Source organism: Lemur catta, chromosome 20, assembly GCF_020740605.2.
Source record: "Lemur catta isolate mLemCat1 chromosome 20, mLemCat1.pri, whole genome shotgun sequence".
NCBI lineage: Eukaryota > Metazoa > Chordata > Mammalia > Primates > Lemuridae > Lemur > Lemur catta.
In genome coordinates this window covers 11,309,037-11,334,462 of record NC_059147.1, presented here as the reverse complement: position 1 = coordinate 11,334,462, position 25,426 = coordinate 11,309,037, and the positions used below count along the sequence as shown (strand labels likewise).

Genomic DNA, 25,426 nt, shown 5'->3' with positions numbered 1-25,426 from the left:
CTCATCTCCTCATTGTGGAGCTGGGGTGGTGAGCCAGGGTGCGTGCTCCTGCAGACTCCTGGAGCTAACATCACCAGGTGTCAGCTGTGCACGTCATTCATTTGTTTAACATGCATGCCCAGAGCAGGCACCTGTCCGTGCCAGGCCTCAGGGAGCATCTGGGGATCCCCAGCCTCGAGGGGCCTCACCCAGTCAGGAGCGGGGCATGGGAGTCTTGCAGGGGGGCCTAGGGGCTGATGACTGCCGTCCCTTCTGGTTCAGCCAAGGGGGGTGATGTTTGGGGGACCCGCCCTGAGCTGCTGCTTCAGTCGGACACAGCCCGGGTGCCTGATGATGGATGGCCCAGGATGCCCTGTCCCCGTGCTTGGGGGATGGGGGTGGAAACAGGCATCGGCCCTTTGCCCCAGGGCGAGGACCAACGTGGGCTGGGCAGAGGGACTAGTACCTCATACATGGCTTGCCTGGTCCCAGTGCAGCCTCCCTGGCGTCTGGGAAAACACTGGGGGAACTGAGCTTGTTGTCACCCCCTCCTAGGTCTGTGCCCTCCCTGCTAAGATTAGCCAGTCAGCTGGGCGGGGGCCACCCCATACCCTGGGATCCTTCTCAGACCTTAATGAGCTGGTGCGTGAATCTCCCCAGGATCTGGCTGCAGGACAGGGTCTGACTCAGTGGGCCCGGGGCAGGTCGGACATTGTGCATTGGAAACAAGCTCCTGCAGGATCTCAAACCTCACTTCTGTGAGGAGCAGGTTCTCGGCGCACAGGTGCCGACCCTGAGTGTGCCCGGGAAGCTTTAAGAACGCTGACACCTGGGTCTGCCCCAGAAGCCTAGTTGCTCTGGGGCGTGGCCTGGGCTGAGGGGCTCTCAAAGCTCCCCAGGTGACGACAACTGTCCCAGGCTGGGAAGGGAGGAACCGCTACCGCTACCCCTGCAGCCTGACCTTGAGGGATGTGGAGCGGCTCTGTCCCAGGTATTTGGATGCCACTGGGAAGGCCAGAGGAGGAGGCTGCTGGTCTCGCAGTTGACGCTGGCGTGCATTGGGCCGCCCCCTGCCCGCCATCCCGGCCTGATGCAGCCACGACCTCCTCTGCAGCTTGTGTTCCGTGCTCTTGGTGACCCACTTCCCCCCCACCCAAAAAAACGCGGTCCTGCCCGGCTGGCCCTGTCCCCAGGCCTGGCAGACACTTCCATTCAGACTTAAGCCAGCCTCCCTGGAAAGACCGAGGTTCTGGGAGGAGTGCGGTGGTGGAGTTTGTGGCTGTCCCTGGGACGCTAATTCTGAGCGTGCTTGCGTGCGACGGAGCGTTTGGCAGGGCTGGGGCCGCGGCCCGGTGGCTGTGGACGTACACCTGCAGAGGTGTGTGTGGGCGTGAGCGTGAGTGTGCGGGCTCGCGCGTGTCTGCCGGCGTGGCTGTGGGCAGGCTGACGGCACAGCAGGGAGAGGGGGCGGCTGCTTCCGCGGAGGACGGCAGGGAGGGTCTCCGCCTGGAGCCTCCCTCCCCGCCCTGGATCCCAGCCCCGGGCTCCTCCTGCAGAGAGGGAAGCGGGGAGCTCCGCTCTCCCACCCCTGAGCTGCTCCTGGGGGAGGACAGGGACCTCACTTCCGGTCAGAAGCCGCTGGAAGGTGCCTGCCCCTCCCCGGCCCAGGGCTGACTCGACCTCTCTTTTCTGCAGATTTTCCGCCGTGCGGACAAAAATGGTGAGTTGCCCTCCCAGGCTGTCCACTGAGCGGGGACCCAACTCTCTGTCCTGGTCTTTGTGGGGGAAGGGATTGGGAAGGAGACATGGACAGCCTTGAACCTAAAGGTAAAGAGTCAGAAGGCCAAGCCTTGGTGCTGGTCCGTGCCTCAGTTTCCCTGGCTGTAAAATGGTCTCCTAATAGTTCCTGCTTAGTAGCCGTGCCGTGAGGATTCAGTGAGGTGACGTCTCGCCCACGGGAAGTGCTTGGTGTGCTTTGGCCTGGGTGCAGCCGGGCTGGGCCCCAGGACCGTCCTTCAGAGGAAGCCCCAGCCTCACGCCAGGCCCTTTGTAGGCCTCGGTGCCCTTCCTGCTCGTAGTGACCTGATGCATTCGGTGCTGTTGTCCCGTTTTATCGGTGTCATAGGGGCCCAGAGAGGGTAAGTGACTTGCCAGGGTTGCCCAGCTGCATGAAAGCACCGAGGCTCTCCCGCGGCCCCCCCAACAGTGTGAGCCCACATTGCAGCCAAGGAATTCCTGGCTCCTCCTGACTGCTGGGAAGGCCCCGCCCACAGGAGGAGGGGCTCGAGAATGAGGTGGTTTAGAGAGGCCCTTGGGAACCTCGCTTGGAGAGGAATAGACTAACAAAAAGCTCACACCTTATTCTAATTACCTTAGTCGTTGTTACCGGGTTCAAGGCAACTATGTGGACTTTAACCAAGGCATGTTCCCTGTCCTGGCCTCAGTTTCCTCATCTGTAAAGTGGGGTGATAACACTTGCCCTGCCTACTTCCCTGAGCTTTTGGGAAAAGCTAGGGAGGAGATGTCGGTGACAAACATTTTTAAAGAGAGTTAGGGAGTGCTCTGTGTTTGTTCCTTCGTGAGAAAATGCGCCTGAAGTACCACGCCCATGCTGGGGAAAGTAGGCAACAGAGGAGCTGTCACTTGCCTCCAGGGCCCTCGGTCCCCAACGCCTCCTCGCCTGCACAGGCTGGAGTTCAGGATGGCAGCTCCGGCCTGGGTCCCAGCACCCACCCCGTCTTGGGGAGTCACTGTGGCCCTGGCCCCCCAGGGCTCCTGGGGGTGGAATTGGAGGCCTTGGGGCATAGGAGACAGGTGCACCAGTCTGGGCTGGGATTGCTGCCAACGGGTCTCCCTCCCTGGCCTCCCATCCCCGGGGGTGACAGGGACCCCCCAGGCCTCTCGGGGTGAAGGAGCATCAGCAGTGATTCCATATGGAGCGGAGGAAGGAGGGGGACGTGGGGAGATAACGTGGCCCGAGAAGGCTTAGAGATGAGCTCCGGGTCTTCAGTGTGCGGCAGCATGGGGCTGTGTCCTCATTGCCCGCGAGACGTCTTTATGGGTCGGGATTTGGGGCTGTCCCCTATCCTGGGCCCGATACCCGGCACCTGTCAGGTCCTGAGCGAACATCTGTAGACTCACAGTCACCGGCTGCCTTCGCTGGTGGGAGGCGGCTGTGCGTGTGGCTGTTGGTGGTGCTGGTGGCTGCGGCTGTGGTCTCCGTACCTGCTGCAGGGCGCGTGGCCTCCACCCACTGCCCTGCACGCCGGTCGTGTGTGCGTGTGCAGCTCCGCAGGAGCCCCTGCAGTGTGGCACCCAGGTCCCCCTTGGGCACAGAGGGGGTTCCGTCCTGTTGTGTGCCCCCTCCCCAGGGGCCGTGTTTCCACCCCCTGAACACAGCTGTGGGGACTCTCAGTTTCATTCCTGCGGCCCCCATGGAGGTAGAGCCTCCTCCTCCTCCTCTTCCTGGAGCCTTAAACCTTCCCAGCCACCGCTGTGTGGCCGCAGGGGGTTGTCACCAGGGTTAATGTGGGTGTGAGATGCCAGTTCCCCGAGAATTTCCCGGGCCCTGGGCCTATGGCAGGTGGGGCTGGGCCCCTCCTCTGTCCCCCTCAGGGACAGCGTGGGGTCAGCCTGGAGCCCAGCTGCCTGGTTTAAGTCCCGGCTCAGCCGCTTACCAACTCAGACAAGTCACCAGCTTCTCAGTGCCTCAGTTTCCCCATCTGTTAATGGGAATAATGACCACAGCACCCACCCCAAAGGGCTGTCTAGGATAGTGAGGTGTGGGCTCCTGGCTTGGCTCGTGGCGAGAGTCAATAAGTCCCAGCTGGCAGCGTGGACTGTCTTGGGAAAGGCCGGCTGCTGGCTTGGCCTGTCAACAGGTGTTTGATTTCCACCCTGCGCTCAGTGGGGAGTTGACGTCTGGTGGAGGCTGCCAGCAGGTGCATCTATTATGCACCGAGACTTGAGTGGACTTTCTCCTTTGATCTTCGCTATGATCCTGCTGAGATGAGAAGTATCGCACCCCCCCTCTCCAGCTGGCAGAAGCCAGGCCGAGGCTCCGTGGGGGCAGGTGCTGTTCGGCAGCCGAGCAGCCCGCGTTGGGTGCGGCAGGTTCTGATTCAACCCAGCGGTTTAAAAGGGTTTAAAAGTGTCGCGTAGGTGCGGAGATACGAGGGGGTGTGGGTATGGGTGGGGTGTGGGGTGGCGCGGAAGCGCTACGGGAGCAGGGGCGAGTGTAGCATGAGAACAGACATGCAAGGAGGTGTGGGAGTCGAGGCAGATACACACATACACACACGAGCACACACAGTTGTTTAACACAAGCGAGGCCGGCCCTGCCCCAGGTGCCCGGAGCAAGGGCTGATGGAGACCCCCAGGGCAGTGGGGGCACCTCCAGGTGGGCGCGGAGGAGACCTTAGAGGTCGCGGGAGCAAAGGCTTGGGGCTGGCCCATCCGATCGGTTCCCATGAAAGAGACTTGCTTGGCTGAGGGGGACACCGGGCATCCAGTCCCCAGGGGAAGGTGGATGTGAGAGGCCCGGCCTGCAGCCTGGGACACAAACCCAGGAGGATGGCAGAGGGCCGAGTGCCAGGCAGCTTTCCCTCCAGGACCCCGACAGGCTCTTGGCATTGGAAAGGTCAGCGTCACGGAGACCGAGCTCCTGCTCATTAGCAGGAACACTTGCAGATGGGCCTCCCTGAGTCTGCGGTGGAAGGGGAGGTGCCAGGCCGGCTTGGCTTGTGTAATTGGACCAGAGACCCGGGCAGGGGAGGTTTCCCTGTCACGGTGTAATGCAGGTTCATCAGGCCTGTGGTCAGGCGTCTGGGGCAAAGGTCGGCCGGAAGGCTTTGTGATCGGGGTGCCTGACGGGTCCCTGGGTGCAGAGGGGACCACGGTGCCTGCACAGGCATGAGAAGGTGGGTAGGTGGAGGTCTCTCCAGCTGTAGGATCCGGGCAAGTCCCCTAATGGCCCCGTGCCTCAGTTTACCCCTCTCTAAAATGGGGTGTTATGAAGACTAAAGGATTGAATACACGGAAGAACCCCCCCCCCCCCCGGTGTCTGCCATGATCCCGCACTGTGGTTCCTGGGTGTTATTTTCAGTCTTGCTGGAGAAACTTGGGACATGTCCTCGCTCTCGGAATACAAAGAATGGACAACGTGGATTTCATGTGTCTCACAGCTGATTTTGTGGACCTTCCAAAGTTGGCTGGGTTGGGGTCTTTTATGTGGGGGGAGGTTGTTTGGTTTTTTTTTTTTTTTTTGTCTTGTTAGTTAGAAATTCCTTTTTCCTCTGTGACCTTGAGATTTGAGATGTTGGGGGGCATATTGGGAGGCTGTCCCTAGTCCCCCACGCACGCATGTGTTCATATTTTCTCTCTCCCAGCCCCTGACAGCTTACGGCTTAGGGGCAGGAAGAAAACAGGTGGGTGAGCCCACAGCTGAGTCTGAGGACCCCCCTCTCCTGAGCGTGTGCTCTCGCCCTACTTTGAGCAGCCACAGAGCTGCCGGGAGCAGAGACAGAAGCGCCAGAGCCTTTCCGGTTTGAGAACAACTTCCCCTCTGAACCCAAGCAGGTCTGCTGCGTCTGGTTGGGCAGGTTGTGCCCTGCACGAGGGCACTCACCTGAGGAAATGGAAGGCTTCCAATCCGGGCTGCACTCCTCTGCCAACCCACGTGCCCTGACGATGGGCTGTGGCCCCCACTGGAGAAAGGGGCATCTCTTCCTAATCCACAGGAGGTGCCATGTGGACTCACAGGGGTCCTTGTCCCAAGGACCAGCTCCGATTGCAGACTCTGATGACATCATGGAAGGGGTCTGGGTAGAGGCTGAAGGCCAGGAAATGTCACGGGCTCCCCCTTCTCCCTGACCTCTACTGCCCCTCACGGACATAGTGTCCCTTAAGGAGGAGTAGGGACCATTCTTAGATCCTGGAGGGGTGGGGGTGGTGGCCACAGGGCAGGTGGGGACACCGGCTTGCTGGAGTTTGGGGACTGCCTCTCCCGGACTCACTGATGTTCTGCTTGAGCCACCTTCCTTCCGTGGCCCAATCTGACCTGAACCCCCAAGACCTTCCTGGGTGGGGCCACAAGTGTCCCCAGGAGATACAGGCGCCCAGAGCAACTGCAGGGAGAGGAGTGGCTGGGACATGCTGGCTTTGGAGGCCCTTCCTATGGGCCACAGCCCCCAGCCCAGATAGGGTGCTGGGCCCAGGCCAGGCCTGGCACCTCCTTCCTTCATAGCTTGGCATCTTGTCAGCCACATCAGTGGCCTGGCAGAGGAGGTAACGGTGAGAACTCTGTGTCAACCCTCGGCAGGTGTCTCATGTGAGACCCCACAAAAGTTGCCTCGGGGAAGGGCCTGAAGTTTGCCTTGTGGATGGGGCACGGAAGACAGGGGTCATTCCTTCTCCCAGAGTCAGGGCTTAGGTGCTGGGGTTGGAGAAGGGGACGTGGGGAGACCGTCTGGGCATTTGGAAGCAACAGAGCAGTGGTTCCTCCGACTGCCCGGCTTTGGATCTGCCTCTTACCCGTGGTGTTACATTAGGCAATCACTATAATACAATTGGGCTGCCTTAAATAGCACCTACCTCCAGGTGGTTGTGTAAATTGAATGAGAGAAGATTGCTTGGCAAATACTCTCTATTTGTTGAATGCATGAAAAGTATCTGGTACATGGTGCACCCCAGGGAACTAGCTATTGTCGTTTTATTTGGTGGTTTGGGGATTTTCTGGAAGTAGGCACCGGTCTGCTGTTGGGGAATTAGCTGGATGAGTCAGTGATTCTCTGAACTGGAGTTTACTGGTTAATTTGGGAATTAGCTGGGCAGGCGGGGATTATCTAAAATGGAGTTTATCTGTTGGTGTGGGGATCAGCTGAGTGGGCAGGGATTATCTGAGCTGGGGTTGATTAGCTGATTGCGGGATTGCCTGGATTGGGCGCTGTGCTTGTTCTGGCCCCGCCAGGCTTATCTCTGCAGACACCAGCCGCTTTCCCATCTTCCTTCCTTGCAGATGATGGGAAGCTGTCCTTGGAGGAATTCCAGCTCTTCTTTGCAGATGGCGTCCTCAACGAGAAAGAACTCGAGGATCTCTTTCACACGATTGATTCTGACAACACCAAGTGAGCCTAAGTCCTGGCTGCCAGAGTAGGGGTGTGCGTGGGTCTGTGGGTCCCCCTCCTCATCCAGTCTCCATTTTCCAGTCTCCTGTAGGGGGCGGGAGACCTGCAAATCCCCAAATTTGCTAATCCAAAACTCAGATCTGTTTGGCCTTCATTTCCTGGGGTGCTGTGGGGAGTGGGCGAACTGACGTTGCGTTGGCTACTATCCCAAGTTTGTCTTTTCTGAGCACTCGTGGCCAAGGAGAGGCTCCCGACTTTGTACGGCATACATGGGATAATGAAAACTGGACGTTGGCAGTGACCTCACCCTTTCTGCCTGCCTAGTTCTGACCCCAGCGCTGGTGCCTTCTCCCAGTCCCAGCATGAACTCTGTGGTTGAGCCTCGCCTTAACACTGACCCTGTTTTAAACCAAACTGGAACGAAATATACTAATCCTAAGTCTAACCTGAAAGCTACCACCGTCCCTATATCTTTTCTCCAAACCAGTCATAGCCTGACCTGCATCTCAGAATCAGCCAATATCTCTGGCTCCAACCCTTGTCTAAATCAAGTGCAAAATGCACGTTCTACCCAAACTCAGCCCTGACCTTTCCCCAAACTCACCTCCAATCCTTTTCCTTGGGATTCCCCAGACAGGACTGGCCTCAGCCCCCTCCTCAGCCCCTCCTGGTCACCTTCCTCAGGGCGATGCAGGTGATGAGGACCAGAGTTTCTGGGGGGCTACTTTGGGCAGATTTTATAAGTTGGGGTCCCCTGAGACTGGCTAGACATGGTCTGGACAAGGAGTTACCACCATGACAGTCTATAAGGGACCCAGGACAGTGGTGGCCTGGACCAGAAGTTGGGGGTCAGTGTGTCCTGGGAGGTGCTGGCTGGGGACCAGGATGGTGGAGCAGGCTTCCTTGTCTGGGAAAGGCCACTTTGAAGAACTGGCTTTGGGCTGCGGACTCCAGAGCTGAGGGCTTTGTCTCTGGAGCCAGATAAAGGTTTCTGAGCTGTTCCTGCAGCCTGCTGGGGAACTTTGAAGGGGCCAAGGCAGGTGCCCACTGATTTATTCATTCTCACTCGGTGCCTTTGTGTTGGGCCGCAGGGTGGAGGTGGAGGGAGGTGGGGGCGCTGGTTTGAAAGTGTAACCTTGAGAATACGTGTGGGGGGGTGGGGGTGGAGGTGGCTGCACCATGTGGAAGGTCCAGGCTTTGAGGACCTTTAGCATTATTCTCTCCAACATTCCCCAAAGCATGAGCTACAAACATTAGCTCCTTGGGATGCCAAATTGGCTTTCTGCCCACAGAATTTACAAAATAACAAATCAGAAAGATTTGTGAAATGCTAGTTTAAGCAAAATTACAGGGTTGCTTTCTGCAGGATTTGTCAGGACTCTGAACATGAAATGTAAATTGAGGAACCTCCCAGACAGAGCATGCAAAGCCCAGATTTATTTGGTCACTTGGAAGCCTTCTATCCAGATGCTTCTCGAACCTGGGTTCCGCCAAGCACATGCTATCCAGCCGCCTCCTCCCTGAGAGGAGGGACCTGGGGCCCAGACGGGGCTGGTGGTCAGAACCGCCGTTCGCTGCAGCATGGCCTTCCTGACCTCACGGCTGTGTGTGCCCCTTCCTTGTCATGGGGGCCGTTTTCGTGCTCGGTCTTCTCTCCCGAGAAACGGCAGGACCCTTTTCCACGCTGTAGGAGTGGGGTGTAGCCCCCAGACCCAGCAGGCAGGGATGTCGGGGGTGGGGCACAGCTGTGAGTTTTGTTGACAGCCCGTAATAGTCATGGGGCCCCACTCTCCCCCTCCCCTTTCCTGACCCCAGCTCAGCCCCGCCCTTGGTGCCATCTATTCACCATGTGGTCAGCTGACTGTCGGGGAGAAAACAGAAATGGGGGTGGGGTGGCCAGACAGACATGGTCCCTGCGCAAACCTGGCGGAGGGTGACATTTACCTGCTGCCCCTCATCTATAAAGTGGGGCTCACGCTGCCAGCACACAGGGTGAAAGAGAGCAGGTGGTTTACAGACTGCCAGGGCCGGGCCTGCTGACTCCCTCTCTGTCTGTCTGTCTGTCATCTCTCTCTCTCCCCCTCCTCTCTGCAGCCACGTGGACACCAAGGAGCTGTGTGGTAGGTGCCGGCTCTGCAGGGACTAAGATGGGGGTGCAGGGGTGGGGCTGGGGGGAGAAGGGCCGGGGGAGGGGAGAGGTACTGGGAAGCATAGACCCAACCAGCAGGAGGGCCCAGCGGGAGGGGCAGGATGCCCTGTGACCCCCGACCTCTGCCCTTCCTTCCGCAGATTACTTCGTGGACCACATGGGGGACTATGAGGACGTCTTGGCCTCCCTGGAGACCCTCAATCACTCTGTCCTGAAGGCCATGGGCTACACCAAGAAGGTGGGCGGGTGTAGGCGTGCTGCCCCGGCTCCGGTGGTTCCCGGCATCATTACCCATGGGTGCCTGGATTTGGGGTGACAGGCTCCGGGTGGGCCTGGCTGGGGCGGGGGGCTTTGCTTGGGGCCTCCTTGAAGGAGCAGAGGTAAACTGTGAAGTCAGTAGAGCAACTTTGTGAATGGCCCTGTGCAGTCGGTGCCTGGTTGGGAGCGTGAGGCCCCTTCCCGGAGTCGGACTTGGTCCTAGAAAGGCAGCGGCAGTCACAGAGAGCCCTGCAGGGTCCGCAGACAGGTGCCGGCCCCTGCGGACTGGAAGCGGGGGAGGGGGAGGGGTTTGAGCATTTGAACTTGACCCGGGAATCTGACGGTGTCTCAAGTGAGAGCGTCCGGTGAGGCAGGGGACCAGAGCTGAGCAGCAGAGCTGTGAGGAGTGGGGGGAGGGGAGGAGGCTGCGTGCTCTGCAGAGAGGGCTCTGATGTGGCTCAAAGGTCTCTGCCCACAGCCCTGTCACCCCTCGTCTGTGTCGATGCCCTGGAGGAGGACCTAGCACGGGCAGGCCCCACACTGGGTGCTCAATGCTCAGTATCTCGTTTAATCCTCACGGCAGCCCTGCGGGTGGCTGTTACTTCCCCACCACAAGCTGTGGGGACAAAGGTGAACTCACAGAGTCACAGCCAGACAGCCATAGCCGCTGGCTGGGACGAGCAGGGAAAGTGAGTCAGGGACGTGGCGAGGGGTATGGTGCGGCGTGGGGCTCCAGGCCTGCCTGGGGGCACACTGACCCGGGCCCACGGGGGAGGGGGCTGGGAGCAGGCAATGGCCAGGGACGGGCAGGTGCTCCGGGGCGGCAGCCCGCCAGCGCCCTGAGCTGTGGGAGCCCAGAAAAGCCTGGCCTGTCTGCCGGGTGGGGCCAAGAGCTCAGCTGGTAAAGTCAGCCAGACCCAGCTGCAGGGCCCGAGACAGTCATTTCCCTTTCTGAGCCTCAGTTTCCTCATCTGTGAAATGGGAGCATCTACCTTCTAGAGTCCTTGAGAGGAACGAATGAAGTCAGGCCTCGAAGCTGTTTAGCACGGGGCCTGGCACAGAGCAAAGGCGACGGCTGGTTTTTGTCATTAGGCTCCTACTGTATGCCCAGATACAGGTTAAGACCGATTCCGTGGGATTGTCCATTGCTGCGCAGTTGCCACCTGCGCTGTGTTGGAAAATCCTGTTCTTGCCATTTGTCCCCAGATAGCCGGGCCTCCCCAAGCCACCCCTGTCCACATCACCATGGCTGTCCCAGTGTCGCACTGTTGTGAGTCTTGCTGTGTTAAAGCATGTTTTCATACCGTGTAAACATGCAGTTTACAGTTGTCTTGTGGAATATCATGTGACTTCCTGATGTCCCAGGGCGGCGGGGGATTAGACGGCAGCCTGGCGAGCTCCCAGGCCCCCGAGCCACCCGACAAGGGTGTCAAGTCCAGCTCTGCTCCTGACGGGCTGTGTGAGGTCACCGCATGCCCACGGGTGGGGCGACTCTGCGCAGCTGAGACCACCCCCTCGAGCCTCACTTTTCTCACCGTGGACTGGGCCGCTTCCGGCGACCTTGTGGCCAGGTGTTGCTGACACCCGCGGTTGCTTCTTGGTCTTCGGTCAGACTTTTCCGGAACGTGACATCGTTCTCCATCAAGGAGAGGGGTCTGCTAGGTAGTTTTGGGGATTTTGCTCTCAGAAGTCACAGACACAGCGTATCGGGGGGACAGGGGGTCTTTGGTGGGTTTTTAGTGGTCGTCGTGATGGTAGGTTGTCACAGAGGTGGTTGGCATTTGTGTTTTGTGTTTTCTAACTGGTTTTTGTAGAAATGCAGCTCATTGATTTTATCTTACGTGCTTTTCTTGTACCCGTTGATTCTAGTTGACTCTTTGGCTGTCGCTGAGATGCAGCCATGGCGTCCTTATCACCTGGTGGCATCAGCTGTGCATTTCTAACGTGTCCTCTCGTTTCCCTGTCACGTCCGATTGCATTTTCTCCGAATTCTGAAACACCGTGATTGGGCCGGGCCGGGCGTGCGTGTTTCGCTTCTGATTGTCAAGTATCTCTCTAGTATTTCTCCACTAATTGTGATATTAATACCAGCTCTTATTTTAGGACCCTCTTCAGCATGTTAGAGAAATATTTTTGCATTCCCTTTGTTCAGTTTTGTCTTAGGAGGTGGTAGTGAATTTTCTCAAATGCCTTTTTGGTATTTCTAAATGATCATAAGATTTTTTTCCCTAAGCTATCGATGGGGTGGATTCTATTTTTAGAGTCTCTCCTATTGAACAATCCTTAGCTCCCTGTGATGAACTCTAATTGATACGTTATTCTTTTATCACATGGCCCAATCCTCGTCACCAGCTGAGCGTTTTATCTCTCTGTCTCCGTCGGGAATTAAGATTGGATGTTAGTTTGGGAATGATTTGGGAGGTGGTGCTGAATGTTTTCTGTGTTGTGATTTAGCTTCTCTAACACAGATTCATTTTTCTGTTCAAAAATAGAATTTATCCGTAAGTCTTCAGGTGTTTAAATAGGGGAGGGGATGGTTTTCATAGTTATTTTAAGGTCAACCGTAATTGTACTCAAGCCTTTTACTTTCTGTGTCCATTTTTGTTTTGGGGGGTGGTTTGTGAGATAGAGTCTCACTCTATTTTCCGGGCTGGAGTGACTGGCATCATCACAGCTCACTGTGGCCTCCTTAAGTGATCCTCCTGCCTTAGCCTCCCGAGTAGCTGGGACTACAGGTGCACACCATGCCCAGATAATTTTTTAAAAACTTTTTGTAGAGACAGGGTCTCACAGCATTGCTTAGGCTGGTCTCAAACTCCAGGCCTCAAGCTATCCTCTTGCCTCAGCCTCCCAAAGTGCTGAAATTACAGGCATGAGCCACCATGCCTGGGCCATTTTAGTATACTTTTAAACAAAGGCATCCTAGACACGTCCAGTTTTATGATCAAGTGTGCATGGTGTGTTCTTATGATTATTTCAAAAATCCAAAATGTTGTTTGACACAAAACAGGTACTTAATGCAGATTAAGTTCAATAAAATATGTGCTGTTAATAGTTTTTCCTAAATTTTAAAACCTTATATTTACAGTTTTTCCCATTTTAATTAGCTGTTTCTAATAACAAGCTCCTGGCACACTTATTTAAATTTCATGATACATTATCTAATATATTTATAGTCCTGCCATTGTTATTTTTTTTCCTCCTGTTACTTTGGGTTTGTTGTGGTTGCTGTTCTTATGTGAAATGGAATGCTTGCTTTTTTTGATAATGTTCAAAATTTAAAAAAAATTATCTTTGGTATTTTCATGATAGTCATAGATTTTAATGTGTAATTTATTCTCAATATTGCTTTGAATAGTCTGTGTTCTCGTTCATTTCTCATTTCGTTGTTAGGATACAACTAAGTGACCAGTAAAGTTTCTGCTCTATTTTTTAATATATATTGAGATATCTTCATTGAGATATCACGGAATATTTTGTTTTTATAACTACCTCATGGATGCTGGAGAAAGATGTAGATTGCCCTTGCAGAATATCAAATTTAAAAATAGCCATCCTTTTGTTGTTATGAAATGTGCTGTTAGGAGTTTTTTAAAAAGGTTAAATCGTGTCTCTTCTACAAATCTTAAAATGTGCACATCAAAAAAATTTAACTTGTTATTGTGAAGACCAGTACTGTGTTACAGCTGGCTCAAAGGGGAACTCGGGGAACACGTGCACGTGTGTACAGGCGACTGGGAATTCTGGAAAAACTTGTGAACAAACGCAAACCTGGCCACTACACAGGGCCTCAGTCCACTGTGTTCTGCCGGACAAACTCAAATGCATTTCTGTGGAAGAGACTTATTTGCATTATTATAAATTTTCTACATCTTAATAGCGTTTTAAAAGTAGCTCTAAAATAAGGAAAAACTTAGTAATGTAGAAAAGTTTACTAGATAAAAAACCCAAGAACTTTTCTGCCCATTTCAAAGACTGTCACTATTTCTCCTGACACAGCCTTTGTGTCCCTTTATCACCTAACTTATCTGTCCTACGAGACACTGGTGAGCTCATTTCTCACCGCGAACTATGTTTTCGTCTAATTTTTGTATTTCTAATGTTTTTCCTTTCTATATTTTTAGCCATGTTGTTTGCATGTAGACGTTTGTTATCTTTTTATGTAAATGGTAGATATTTAATATGCAAAATTTAGGAAGTAAAGTATAAAGAAAATTTCAAATCACTAATTCCCACTATCCCGAAGCACCGTTAACATTTTAGTTTATTACCCTTGTGCCTTTTTCCATGTGTATTTCCTTAATAGTTATGATCTGTGTATAAAAATTTCCTGCTCTTTTACCTAATATTTTAGTACTTTTCCTATGTTATTAAAACTGTTCAAAGGCATCCTTTTAAGTATTCTTATTTAAATCTACTTATTTTTCCTCTAATGCATGTTATTTTATTTTTTATTTTTTTGCTCTTGTGAGTAATACTGTACTTAATACCCTGGGGCACACATATTTGAACACATTTTGCACTATTTCTTAGGGATAGATTATCAGAATTGGGGAATTGCCGGGTTAAAGAATATGAACAGTTTAAGGCTCTTGATGTTAGCAAAATTGCTTTATAAAATGGCTGTATCCATGCAGGTCACCATAGCTGTGTTTATAGCGGTGTCCTCTCCCAGTGTGTGAAAATTTAATAATATCGTGTCCTTGTTATACATTGTCTTTTGCCATTGTATTCTTAACCTTTCTTGCTTATGTAATACTTTCTCATTTAAATTCTACCTGGATAGTGATACTGTAACTGGTCCCCGTTGATTTGATCAAATTTGGTTACAGGATCTTTGCACAGGCTTTCGTCTGTAAATCCTCGGTGCTGTTTGGTTTAGGTGCTTCTGGCTGGATCTTATTTAATCAACTCTGGGACTTTGTCTCCTGACATGGGGGAATTTAGGCTACCTTTTTTATTATGCTTGTTCTGTCTGGTCTGACTGCTGTTATGATGTTTCATTCCCATTTTTCATGCTTTCTTCATCTCTTTTATATTTCACCTTGTGATGGGCTGCTCTGCTTGTATCATCGGTTATGCTTTAAAAAGTAAAAAAAATCCTAGTTTTCATTTTACGAATGACTTAAAAAATACATTGTTAACCTTCTTAATCTGATTTTTATACTTAGCTAATAAAAAACACTTTTTATTCCCTTTATAGATAAAAGAAATTTTTAAGATTTTTGGCTATTTTTTCTATACTTTATTGAGTTAATCCAATATAGTTGAAATTAAACTATTAGTGGTTAATGTTCTGCTTTCCTGACATCTAGACCCTTCATGCTGAAGTTGAATGATGACCATTTACTACTATGTACAACTTCCCTATTCAAGAATTCTTTCTTGAACTGAAGCCTAGATGATTTAGGAGAAATTCTTAAGCATTCTTTGCAGAAAAGGTAACAGATTTCTGAATATTTCGCTGTTTTGCAAATGAGTGACTTGTCCACTAGGTGCACAATTTCTAGATGTGAACCCTCCGTCTGGAATCTGGGCTGCGGCATTGACCGTGGCGGAGAAGAAAATCTGTAAGAGCTTCCCTCTTACCCCTTTGAAACGAACTTGTCATCTTCGGAATTCAACTAACCAGTAACACTTCCTGATCCCCGACCACATCCTCAGGCACTGGTCTGGGTGCTTTTAACACACTTCAGCTCGTTTTTCTGCTTGATCTGCTTCTAAAAGCCTTTTTCTTTGTGTTTAAATTTTTTATCGGGGTATGTCTTCTTGTTCACCTTTGGCCGTTCGTTTGTCTGGAGTGTGTCGATCACGGGATCGTGTGTGGTCTCAGCTGTCTGCTCCGAAGGATAACGGGCCGCTGCCATCCATCAGGCTGCCAGAACCTGATGCTCTTTCAGCCACAAATTCTTCCTCCCGCAGGGGCTGTCCCGCGAGCTCTGGTCTGGCTGCCAGAGGACGGCCACCTCCCTGCCTGCTCCCCGCATGCACTCCCCAGGCTGTCTCTCGGCCATGTCTCCCGTTGTGCAATTATTGCTAATTAATTCCCAGTCAGAGTGATGGATGGTTTAATTTGCTTTCCTTGAGAGCCCTGTTTTCTCTTGCCTTGCCCAGGGGCTGGGCGCAGTTCCAAGATGCCCCAGGCAGGTGGCTCAGGAAGGCGGGGTCTCCACGGAGAAGGCCGGGAGAGCAATCATGGGGTTCGGGAGACCCAGAATCCCCCAACACAGCATCATTTTTGTCGTCTCATCCTTGAGTGATGAGGCTAAGCCAGAGCCGTCTCCCGCCGTAGGGCAGCCCGGAGACTCTCCAGTGGATGCAGAAGCCTTGAGAAATGTCTTTGCTGAAGTCTCATGACAAAGGGGGGACATTCTGTCCCACATCACAGAGCAAAACTCGCAGAAAACCCTCTTTTTTATCTTTTCCTCAGAGTTCTCCTCCTTGGGGCACCCGCTAAGTCTCCCTGTACCCCCCAGACTCCTCTCTCACCCCCTCTTTTTGATTTCTGAGCCCCAGGTACCTTCCGCGGGGGCCTCTGCTGGCTGTTTGTGATTCCGTGCGGTTGTCTCTCTGAGTAGCAGCAGGAAGACCCAGGAGCCCGGAGAGTCCTCGGAGGAGGAGGAAGGCGGCAGAGGCAGTGGTCCCTAATACCTTATCCCTGTCACAGCAAGAACAAGAGCGCCACCACTAATCATTGCCACCACCACCACCGTCTTTGTCATAGCAGCGACTGTTTGAGCATTTGCTGCGTGACAGGCACTGTGCCAAGCATTTTATGTGTGTTAATCTTCACTACGACCTTGTGAGATACTACAGTGACCTGGTTACACTCAGAGCCACAGAGCTAGTCCGTGGTGAGGCCAGGGCTCAAACCTTGGTCTCTGAGTCTACGGCCCCTGTATTGGAGCCTCCACAGCCTCCAAGATGCAGGAAGTGGTGGAGTCCCCCCTTCCCAATGCAAGACAGTCGCCGACCCCAGTGGCTCCCCCAGCTCCCCCGCTAGACGCCACGTCCAACTTCCCTCCCAGCCCCGTCCCCCTCAGCGCCCCTTCCCTGCCCCCCACAGGTGTACGAGGGCGGGAGCAACGTGGACCAGTTTGTGACCCGGTTCCTCCTGAAGGAGACGGCCAACCAGATCCAGTCGCTGCTGAGCTCCGTGGAGAGCGCGGTGGAGGCCATCGCGGAGCAGACCAACCAGATCCGGTGCGTGGGGGAGACGCCTGGCGGCCACGCGGGGGTGTCACATGCACACACCAGCCTGCTGCTCCGTGGGGGAGTTCGTGTTCCCAAGAGCTGGGGGACCTTTGGCAAGTTGCCTGCACCTCCCTCTCTGCCTCCATTGCTCCAGCCGGAACGTGGGGACAACTGTATACCTGTCTCTCGGTCACTGTGAGGATCGGATGAGACAGTGTGTGCTGGGAAGAATGCGTGATGTGTGTACACACGGCGCGGACACACGGTTAACACTGCTTCCCAGACTCCAGTCCGCTTTGCCCCATCCCCGTGTGCTCAGAGTCTATAGTCGGGCGCACTTTTTAAAGCTGGAAATAAATTTAGGACATGGTATATGGCTGCAATAATTGGAAAATAAGCATCACATGCCACAAGCGAAGGAAGTGAAAAGTAAGCACCTGTGGTTGCCCACGGCCAGCTCGGATCCTGCCTCCTGCTCCGTCTCTGTTGACAGGAGAGGCCGAGGCGTCGGAGACAGGGTAGGGCCATGGTGAGACTTTCTCAGGAGGATCGAGAGAGGTGAAAATGGAGTGATGTTCTCACAGTATTGTGTTATGTAAGGCCTTGTTTGTGTCCTTTGAACCATGGAAAAAGCACTTGGGGCCCCCTCTCGGTGGCAGGTTTTAGGAGGGGTAGTTCTCTACTTCCGGCTCAGCAGTGCCAGGACCCCCTCCTGTTTGCTGTCCCGAGTTGAGACACACCCGTCTCTGCCCAGCTCTTCCCAGAACAGCTGGTGTGCCCGGCACGAGAAGAAGCAGAGAGAACACCCAGGTTCTGTGGAGCCTTGAACGACGTCCCAGGCGGAGGTGTCAGAGCCGGCATGCTGGGCTGCGGTGGGCGGGGGGTTTGAGCCTGTGTTTCTGGTTGGTGAGGAGCTGGTCCCAATCAGATCTGGTGGCGAAGGTCGTTCAGTTCACTTTGTTCCCCAGATGGGTTTGTTCTGAGCACCTGCAGCCAGACACCTGGGAAACTTAAATGCAGATTCTTGAGCCCCCAGCTCCACCCACTGGTCAGACGCCCCCATGATGGAGCCCAGAACTCTGCACCTGTGATCGGCCCTGAGATTCTGGGTTCCCCAGCTGACACTTAGATTCCTTTGTTTGTCGTTACTGTCTTGGTCAAAAACCTGCCGTTTTTATCTTGCCACAGAACAGATAGTATCGTTGCACGAGTTCATAGCTGCCTTTCTGCGCTGTGCCGGCTCTGTCCCACCTCGCACCTGCCCGGCCCCACGCTGGGACCTTACTTCGGCACATTGGTGGAGCGGGTGGCGCGTCCTTCTGGGGAGAGACATCTGTTCCACACCAACCTCCCCAGATCTTAGCTATTTCAGCTCCCGGCCGCCGGTCCCCAGGGCCCATCCCGTCTCCTGGCCCCAGAGCAGCCTCCTGGGACGGTGTGTGCTCCAGGCACGAGCTGCCGGCTCAGACCTGCCACCCGGCACCCCCCCACTCCAAGCAACCCTTCATGGTCCGAGGGACACATTTAATTTGCAGCTGGTTTGTACAGATGCTGTGATTGACACCTCAAAGACTCTGCCAGCCTTTTACGCCCCCTCGGGGGAGGTGGGTTCGCTCCCTTGGCACGGGGAAGAGACTTGTGGAGCTTCCAGAGCTCACAGGAGACGGATCCCAGAACGCACTGAGGCAGCCATGCTGAGAGACAGAGGGGTGCAGGGGCCTGCGTGTGTGTGCTGGGCTGTGTGTGTCTGCAGGGAGTTTGCCAGCATCTCTTTGCATGTGAGGGTTTGGTCATTCACCGAGCAGGGGTTGAGTCCCTACTGTGTGCCAGGCATAGCACTTGGCATGGCAGCGTGTGTGGCTGTCTGGCGAGCTGTGCCTGGCAGGGCGCGTGGCGGGGGTGTGTGCCGCTGTGAGCAGGGGAAAGCCCAGGTCAGGAGCACAGATCTCTGTCCTGTTAATATTCCTCCGTGCGTGTGTGTGTGTGTGTGTGTGTGTGTGTGTGTGTTGGGGGGGGTCCTGTAAACTGAGGTCCCCCACCCCAGAGGACACCAAACACCAGACTGGCTTCTCCTGAGGCAGGGAGGGAGGGAGACCTGGTATTGCCACAGCTGGGTGGGTGCCTGGGCAGCAGTGAGCCATGGGGTCGGGGACGGGCGCCTGGCTCAGCCTTGCCCAGCCCTAGACCTCAGTCTCGGGAACAGGGTCTGGCCGTGGGGTCCCAGGAGGAAGCTGAGTGCAAAGCCCAGCTCCCTGCAGGGCCAGTCCCCTGCTTTACGGCTTGTTTCCTCCTCTGTAAGGACAAAGGCCGTAATGCCCACCTCTCAGGGGTGGGGTTCCACGTTTTAGCCCACGATCAGTGATTAGTAAACAGCTGTCAAAGCTGCTGAAAGTGGTCAGGGCCCTGCAACTGCTGCTGTGGTCTGTGTTTCCCCGACTCAAACTGCAGGCAGAACCACAGCAAACCCGGCCACGGCGCTGCAGAGACCTGGTATGGAAGCCCCACTCCCCCCTACGCTGCCAACCACAAGCTCATGGCCACGGAACAAGGGAAGAGCCTTCCGTCTGGTGAGAGCAGTGGCCCAGGGTGGGGGTGACACTGGCGGGGGTCCTGAAGAGTTCCGAGGGTCCTCTGACGGGGACTGGGACTCGGGAGGCAGGGGCATGTTTGGGGCCCCTGGTGGGGCTGGGTGAGCCCCTCCTCCCCACGGGCCTGGCCCTCCCTACCACACGGTCTGTCTCTCTTTCCCAGTCACAGAGGACTCAAAGGAGGAGGGCCTGGAAGCCCAGATCAGCCGGCTGGCAGAGCTGATTGGCAGGCTGGAGAACAAGGTGAGCCCCGCCGCACCCCACCTCGGTCCCTCCTCTCCTCCCCTCCCGGGCCCCAGGCCTGGAGCTCAGGACGGAAGTCAGGGCTGCAAGGGCTCAGGGACCCGGCCTGGAGAAGGCAACCCCTAGGTGGAGTGTGGCGGTATGGAGCGCACGACTGCGGCACAAACCCTGGGACTGATGGGGTTGTGGCAGGGGCAGGTGGGCAGGCAGCAGGGACAGCTCCAGGGGCAGAGAGGGGTTGGCAGGGTCCCGTGCTGCACAGGTCCAGAGGTTCCAAGGAGGCTTTGCCCTAAGGCAGGTGGCCTGAGCAGGTGGTCGCCAGGAGGCAGTTTCGGGATGAGTGAGAGACGTGGTGACTCAGGAGCGTGTGGAAACAAGGGAATGACCAGCAGTAAGAAGTCTGTTAAATCCAGTGTGGCACGTGCACCGGTAGCAGAAAATGACACAGCCCCTACAGAGTCACATTGTCAGTGTTTCATGCCTTGGGAGAGTACTCACAGTGTGACCCTTTGGTAGAAGAGAGAAAAAAGTTTGCCTTAGGACTTTTGGATTGATGGGCTCAGGTATCAGACTGTCACCATTGGAATTCTGGCTGTGTGGCCTCGGGCCAGTGTCTTACCCTCTCTGAGCCTCAGATTCCTTCTCTGATGGTACAGAAAACGATCGGGAGATTAGGACTCCGCATCCGGGATGCTGCTAGGATGAGATAAACGATGTCTTGACGGCTCAGCACAGAGCCCCGTGTAGCTGGCAGTTAGTAAGGTTGGCAATTATTATTAGACACGCTGCTCCCAGAACCTACACGCGGCACACGCCACACCCGTGTACCTACACGAGCCAAGGGCACAGGCATCTCAGAGCCCTAGGGTTGAGGTGGTTTTATGTCTTCTACTTTTTGTATTTCTTTTATACCTTTTACAAATGGTGTTACTATTTTGATGGGTTTGGGGGTTAGTTCTGACGGATTTGAGGGGCCCTCCCCAGGGAGGAGCAGGGCCTGTGCCCTGGAGCAGAGTCCGAGGGAGGAGGCGCGTGTTCCCCCCTGCAGGGGCGAGGCCGCGGTGGGGTCACCCCCCACCTCGAAGCCAGCTGCTGCGAGAGGCTCTGTGGGGACCCTGTGGCCCGGTTGTCATAACAACTCGGTGGGCGCCTCCAGAGGGAAGCTCTTTGAAGCTTATTTTTAGCACCCGGGTCGCCCTAACAACCGGGCTGGCTGGTAACCACGGAGCACCTGGGCGTCCTGGAGATGGGGCGGGGCCCCCCTTGGCCAGCCTCTGATTGGCCCGGGCTGTGAGCAGGGGCCAATCAGGGCCTGGCTCTGCCTGGGCCGGGAGGATGGAGGCGCTTGCAGGGAGGCTGGGGGAGGGAGGGGGCAGATATGGGTGCCCCCTCACCTTCCTCATCCTCTATGGCTCTGCGGGCTGGGAGAAGCCGAAAGGAAGCAGCCCCAGCCCCAGCCCTCCAGGAGTCCAGGAACACGGTTGTAAAACCATGAAAACAGCCGTCCCGGCCAGATGCTCCCTCACAGCTTAGGGGCATTCATGCCTCGTGTCCTAGAGACGTCAGAACCCTGTCCAGGACTGGCCACTCCAGGGCCCCCAGTTTGAACATAAAGAATTTGACGGTGGTGCCTACACAGGTCACCCGCCCCTTGTTTTCCTTAACAGCCAGTCTCAGGCATGTGCTCTCTTGTGATGGTGACAGACACAGTCTGTCCTCATGGAGGACGGACAGGGACGGGCACAGAGGCGGTGATTGCTGGGGTGCCCAAGTTAAAGGGAGAAGAACCAGCTCTCATGCCCTCAGAGCCAGGGTTCTCCGCATGAAATAAGACTCCGGAGCCTCGGTGAGCGCTCAGCCCCGTGTAGGCACGAGGTGCGGGTGATGAACAGGTTCCTCCTATCCTGGAGCTTAGAGCGGGCAGCACCTACTGCGGGCCGTCGGGAAAACTAGATAAGATGTATTTGTAAACAGCTTAGTTAGGGCCTGGGGAAGGCCAGAGAGAACCGATCACCCCAGTCAGACCGTTAGATGGAGGAGGTGCCAGGGCTTATGATTGGGGTGAGTTGTAAATTGGGGGAATCTCAGGGCTGTGGCAAAACCCAGCGTCCTGGATTCGGGCTTCCTGGGTCCTGTTGCTGCCTCTCCCAAGAGCCCCCTGTCCCAGCAGAACTCGTGGAGCCTCCTTCGTGCCCTCTGCTGTGGGTCAGCTTGGCCTCTGTGCGTCCCAGCGGCCCCAGATGCCAGGACCTAGGGCTGGTCTCCCAGCCTTGCCTTCCCACGGCCCCTCCGAGCCAGCACAGTGCGTGGAGGCTGGACCAAGGCTGGTCCTGGGATCCCAGAGACCCAGCACACCTCGGGGCAGAGGGGCTGGAGCTGTGTGGTAGCCCCAGGTGTAACAGTGTCACTGTGGTGAGCCCCGGGGCCTCTGTCCCTAGCCTCACTTGTGCTCCGTTGTTTCAGGCACTCTGGTTTGACCTGCAGCAGCGCCTCTCGGATGACGACGGCACCAACATGGTGAGGCCCCGACCCCCTCTCTTCACATCCGGGTGGATTGATGTCCCTGCCACGCCCACTGCCTGCCTGGGACCACCAGGCAGGGAGATGCCACCCCAGCATCAGGCCCCCAAACCTTGCCCTGGCCCAGGGGCCATTCCCCACCCCTGCTGGAGTGTTTTGGAGGCTCTGAGGACTTTTGATCAAATAATTTAGACCGGGAACAAAGTGGTCACCAGGACATAATGGCAAAACACCGATTCCATCAGAAACAAATTCTGTTGGTCACTGGTTTTGCCATGTCTTGGGGAACCTCCAATGCTTTTTTGTCTGTAGTCACCATTTGTGGGGGCTAATTTCTGCATTTGGCTGTTTTTTCTATCCTTTTTTAGCCAGTTTTCTTGTATAAGAATGAAAAAGGTTGGCCCAGCTGCCCTGTCCCCTCATAAGAAGGGTGGAGGGGGGCGGCCTGGCCCTTGGGCCCTTGCACTCACTCCCACCCTGGCCCGGCAGCACCTGCAGCTGGTCCGGCAGGAGATGGCCGTGTGCCCCGAGCAGCTGGGCGAGTTCCTGGACTCCTTGCGCCAGTACCTGCGGGGCACGGCGGGAGCAAGGACCTGCTTCCAGTGAGTAGCCCGGGTGGCGCGGGGGGCGGGGAGCTCTGCCTGGTGGTGGACGGCTGGGTGAGAGCCGGGCGCTGGGCCCTCTCCCACCCGGTACAAGAGACCAGGGGACTTGGGATGTGCCTCCCAGGGGTAAGGCCCCCATCAGGCCCGGGACGCTCAGTGGCTTGTTTTCAGGATTAAGTGAGATGATTACGAAGAGCTGGGTTGGAAAAGATGCTGCCTTGATTTGTAAAGGTTGTATTAGTATCTTTGTAAATGAATGTGAATTATTTTAACATTGTTACATCACAGTTTCCTTCAACAGAGCGACTGGCCGCTCCCCGGGGCCAGGCCTTGCAGGTGGCGGGACTGGTCGTGGTGGCTCCGAGTGGTTCTGATCAGAACCGCAGAGGCTTCTGCCGGGGTCAGGCTTCCCGAGTCCGAGGTCATCTCAGAGCCTGGCTGTGGGGTGGGGACTAAAGAAAGGTTGAAGGTGGCTGTTGTGTATGTCTGTGGGCCAGAGGGCCCCTCGAGGGGACATGGGTGGCCCTGTGTCAGTCCACAGCCTCTCTCTCTTCACAGCATTGCTGCCGTGAGGCTGTCGGACGGCTTAACCTTCGTCATCTACGAGTTCTGGGAGACAGAGGAGGAGTGGAAGAGGTGAGCGGGGCCCGGCCAGTGGGGAGGTGGCCCCTTTCCTAGATGCCGAGTATCCCTTTGGGGGAGGGTAAGGAGCCACCAAGAAGGCTCTGTGCAGTGCAGGGGGAGGCAGTGTTTCGCAGAGTAATGCAAACCCACCCCCCACCCCCGGGCTCCAGGCAAGCCCACCAAGTCTCAGGCTTTAACACCAAGGTTGGACTCTTGTATGTGAAAACTGCTGTTCCTAAGGGTCAAAAATCCCCTCCCCAAACCCCCGGCCTCACCTCTTCCAGCTCGAGCTCAAGTACCCTCCTCCAGGGAGCCCTCCTCATTTCCCCAGAGTGCCTCTTCTGTGCTCCTAAAGGGCCGTGTCCTCCTTGGCCTACCCTGGAGGGCCAAGGCTCTGCCTTACTTAATGTCTTGTGGAGACGAGGGCCGGGCCCAGAGGAGGTACCTCAGCACACACATGATCAGTGGCTCATCTGTGAGGCAGGGGCGTGGTGGGGAGGTCAGGAGGTCGACTCTGGTGACCACCACTGGGCTCAGAGCCCATCCAGGGGAATCCCGCAAAGGCCCTGAGCGTTCCTCATTCGTCAGACACTACCCTGTCCCTCCAGCCCTCACAGGCTTGCAGGACATCAGCCCCGTCCCCATGCCTGCTGTACGCTCACGGTTTGCTGCCGGGCCGGGGCTGCCTGAGGAGTAGTGGGCCCCAGGGAAGGACTTGAGGTCTCTTCTCTGTCCATGCTTCAGTGTCATCAGTCCAAGGCAGAGGCCAGCTTCCCGCCCCCCACCTCCTGGGGTAAATCAGGAGGTGAAGTCCCATGTACTGAGGACTGTCCTTGGCCGTAGGGTGTGTCAGGCACGGGCCCCAGTTCAGGGTGTGTCTTTTGCAGGCGCTCCCTGCGAGGAAAGGAACAGGCTGTTCTCCCTCAGGGCTACAGCCTCCCTGGGCCCAGCCTTCTCTCCCCCCAATGGCTCAGAGCCCCGGTGTTAAGCTCCCCCACCCAGGCAGAGCTAGCATTAGAACCAGACCCCCTGAGAGCTCCGCTCCTGCAACCCCCAGCCCCGCCCCACGACTCACCCGCGTTCCCCCGGGTTGCAGGCACCTGCAGAGCCCCGTGTGCAAGGCGTTCCGGCACGTCAAGGTGGACACGCTGAGCCAGCCCGAGGCCCTCTCCCGGATCTCGGTGCCAGGTAGAGGCAGGGACGAGGGCCTGGGACTGCAGGGGGGGCCCACATAGAGCTCTGGTTCTGACGGGAGCCCAGGGGCAGCCAGCTGGGCGGTGCCAGCTCCAGGGGACAGGGCCAAATCTCTCCCTGACCCTTCTGCTTGAGTAACTGGCAGGGAGCAGCCCCGAGGTGCGCGCTTGACCTCAATGCCACATGTGCAGGAAGGTCCTAGGGCCAGGAAGAGCTCCAAGGCCAGGGCCGGAGCCCTAAGGTGGCCCTTCAGTCACGGACCAACAGACCAGGGAGAAAGTGGGGTGCCCCTAGTCAACCCCTCTGTGGGTCCCCTACCCACCTTCACCACTAGGTTGACTTTACCTTCACAGCACTCACCTTTGTGTCACATGGAGGCACAAAGGCCGTCCCTTGTGGCAGCCCATGCACTGCCCAGAGCGGGCCCTGGTGACTGAGGGCACGGGCTTGTGGGACGTCTCTCCTGCCTTGCAGCGGGCAAGGGGATCCTGCTCTGCCTCCCCCCTGCCACCTCCGTTGCCCACCGGGGTGGCCATTCAACCCTCCCGCCCTCTAACCCACCCCTCTCCCCCTCCAGCCGTGTGGTGCACAGTGGGCCGAGACTGACCACCTCCCCGAGGCCTGCGGCTGGGTCCGCCCCTCCTCTTATCAAGGACCTCCCTTTTCTAGAAACTGTGGTACACGAGCTGTGGTCTCTCTCTTGTCAACACGAATGTCTTTCCCTGCTGTTTGAAGGAGGAAGCCCTCTCCCCCCAGCGAGTGGCCACGCACACCCGGCCACCTCTGTCCTCCCTTCGTTGACATTTCTCTACCTGGTAGGAGCCGTGACCCCGTAGCGCCCAACCGAGGCCCATCCCACGTGTGGCAGTAGAGCCCACGTGACCAGCACCACCGTAGGCAGCTGGCCTCCGCTGGGCACAGGCACCAAATAAACTCTGGTTGGGAACA

General features: G+C 55.9%; 1 protein-coding gene across 3 annotated transcripts; it reads left to right on the top strand.

Annotated features, from left to right (window-relative positions):
* Positions 1–1,159: 1,159 nt before the first annotated feature.
* Positions 1,160–25,426, top strand: NECAB2 (N-terminal EF-hand calcium binding protein 2). Of its 3 annotated transcripts, XM_045533221.1 has the most exons (12): positions 1,586–1,699; positions 6,995–7,103; positions 9,198–9,223; positions 9,393–9,490; positions 16,577–16,713; positions 19,153–19,271; positions 19,456–19,535; positions 21,999–22,052; positions 22,545–22,657; positions 23,219–23,296; positions 24,381–24,472; positions 25,056–25,426. In XM_045533221.1, the coding sequence occupies exons 4-12, from the start codon at positions 9,410–9,412 to the stop codon at positions 25,082–25,084; spliced, it is 783 nt and encodes a 260-aa protein (XP_045389177.1). In that variant the 5' UTR covers positions 1,586–1,699; positions 6,995–7,103; positions 9,198–9,223; positions 9,393–9,409; the 3' UTR covers positions 25,085–25,426. The 3 variants fall into 3 exon arrangements, with proteins under 3 accessions (XP_045389176.1, XP_045389177.1, XP_045389178.1); XM_045533220.1 differs by lacking the exon at positions 9,198–9,223 and having other exon boundaries at positions 1,160–1,699; XM_045533222.1 differs by lacking the exon at positions 1,586–1,699 and having other exon boundaries at positions 6,900–7,103.

Bases quoted from the DNA above. Each gene is read 5' to 3' on its own strand.
- NECAB2 (XM_045533220.1), top strand. The intron at 9,491-16,576 runs GTGGGCGGGTGT...TGCCCCCCACAG, and splicing joins CCATGGGCTACACCAAGAAG to GTGTACGAGGGCGGGAGCAA. The intron at 23,297-24,380 runs GTGAGCGGGGCC...CCCGGGTTGCAG, and splicing joins ACAGAGGAGGAGTGGAAGAG to GCACCTGCAGAGCCCCGTGT.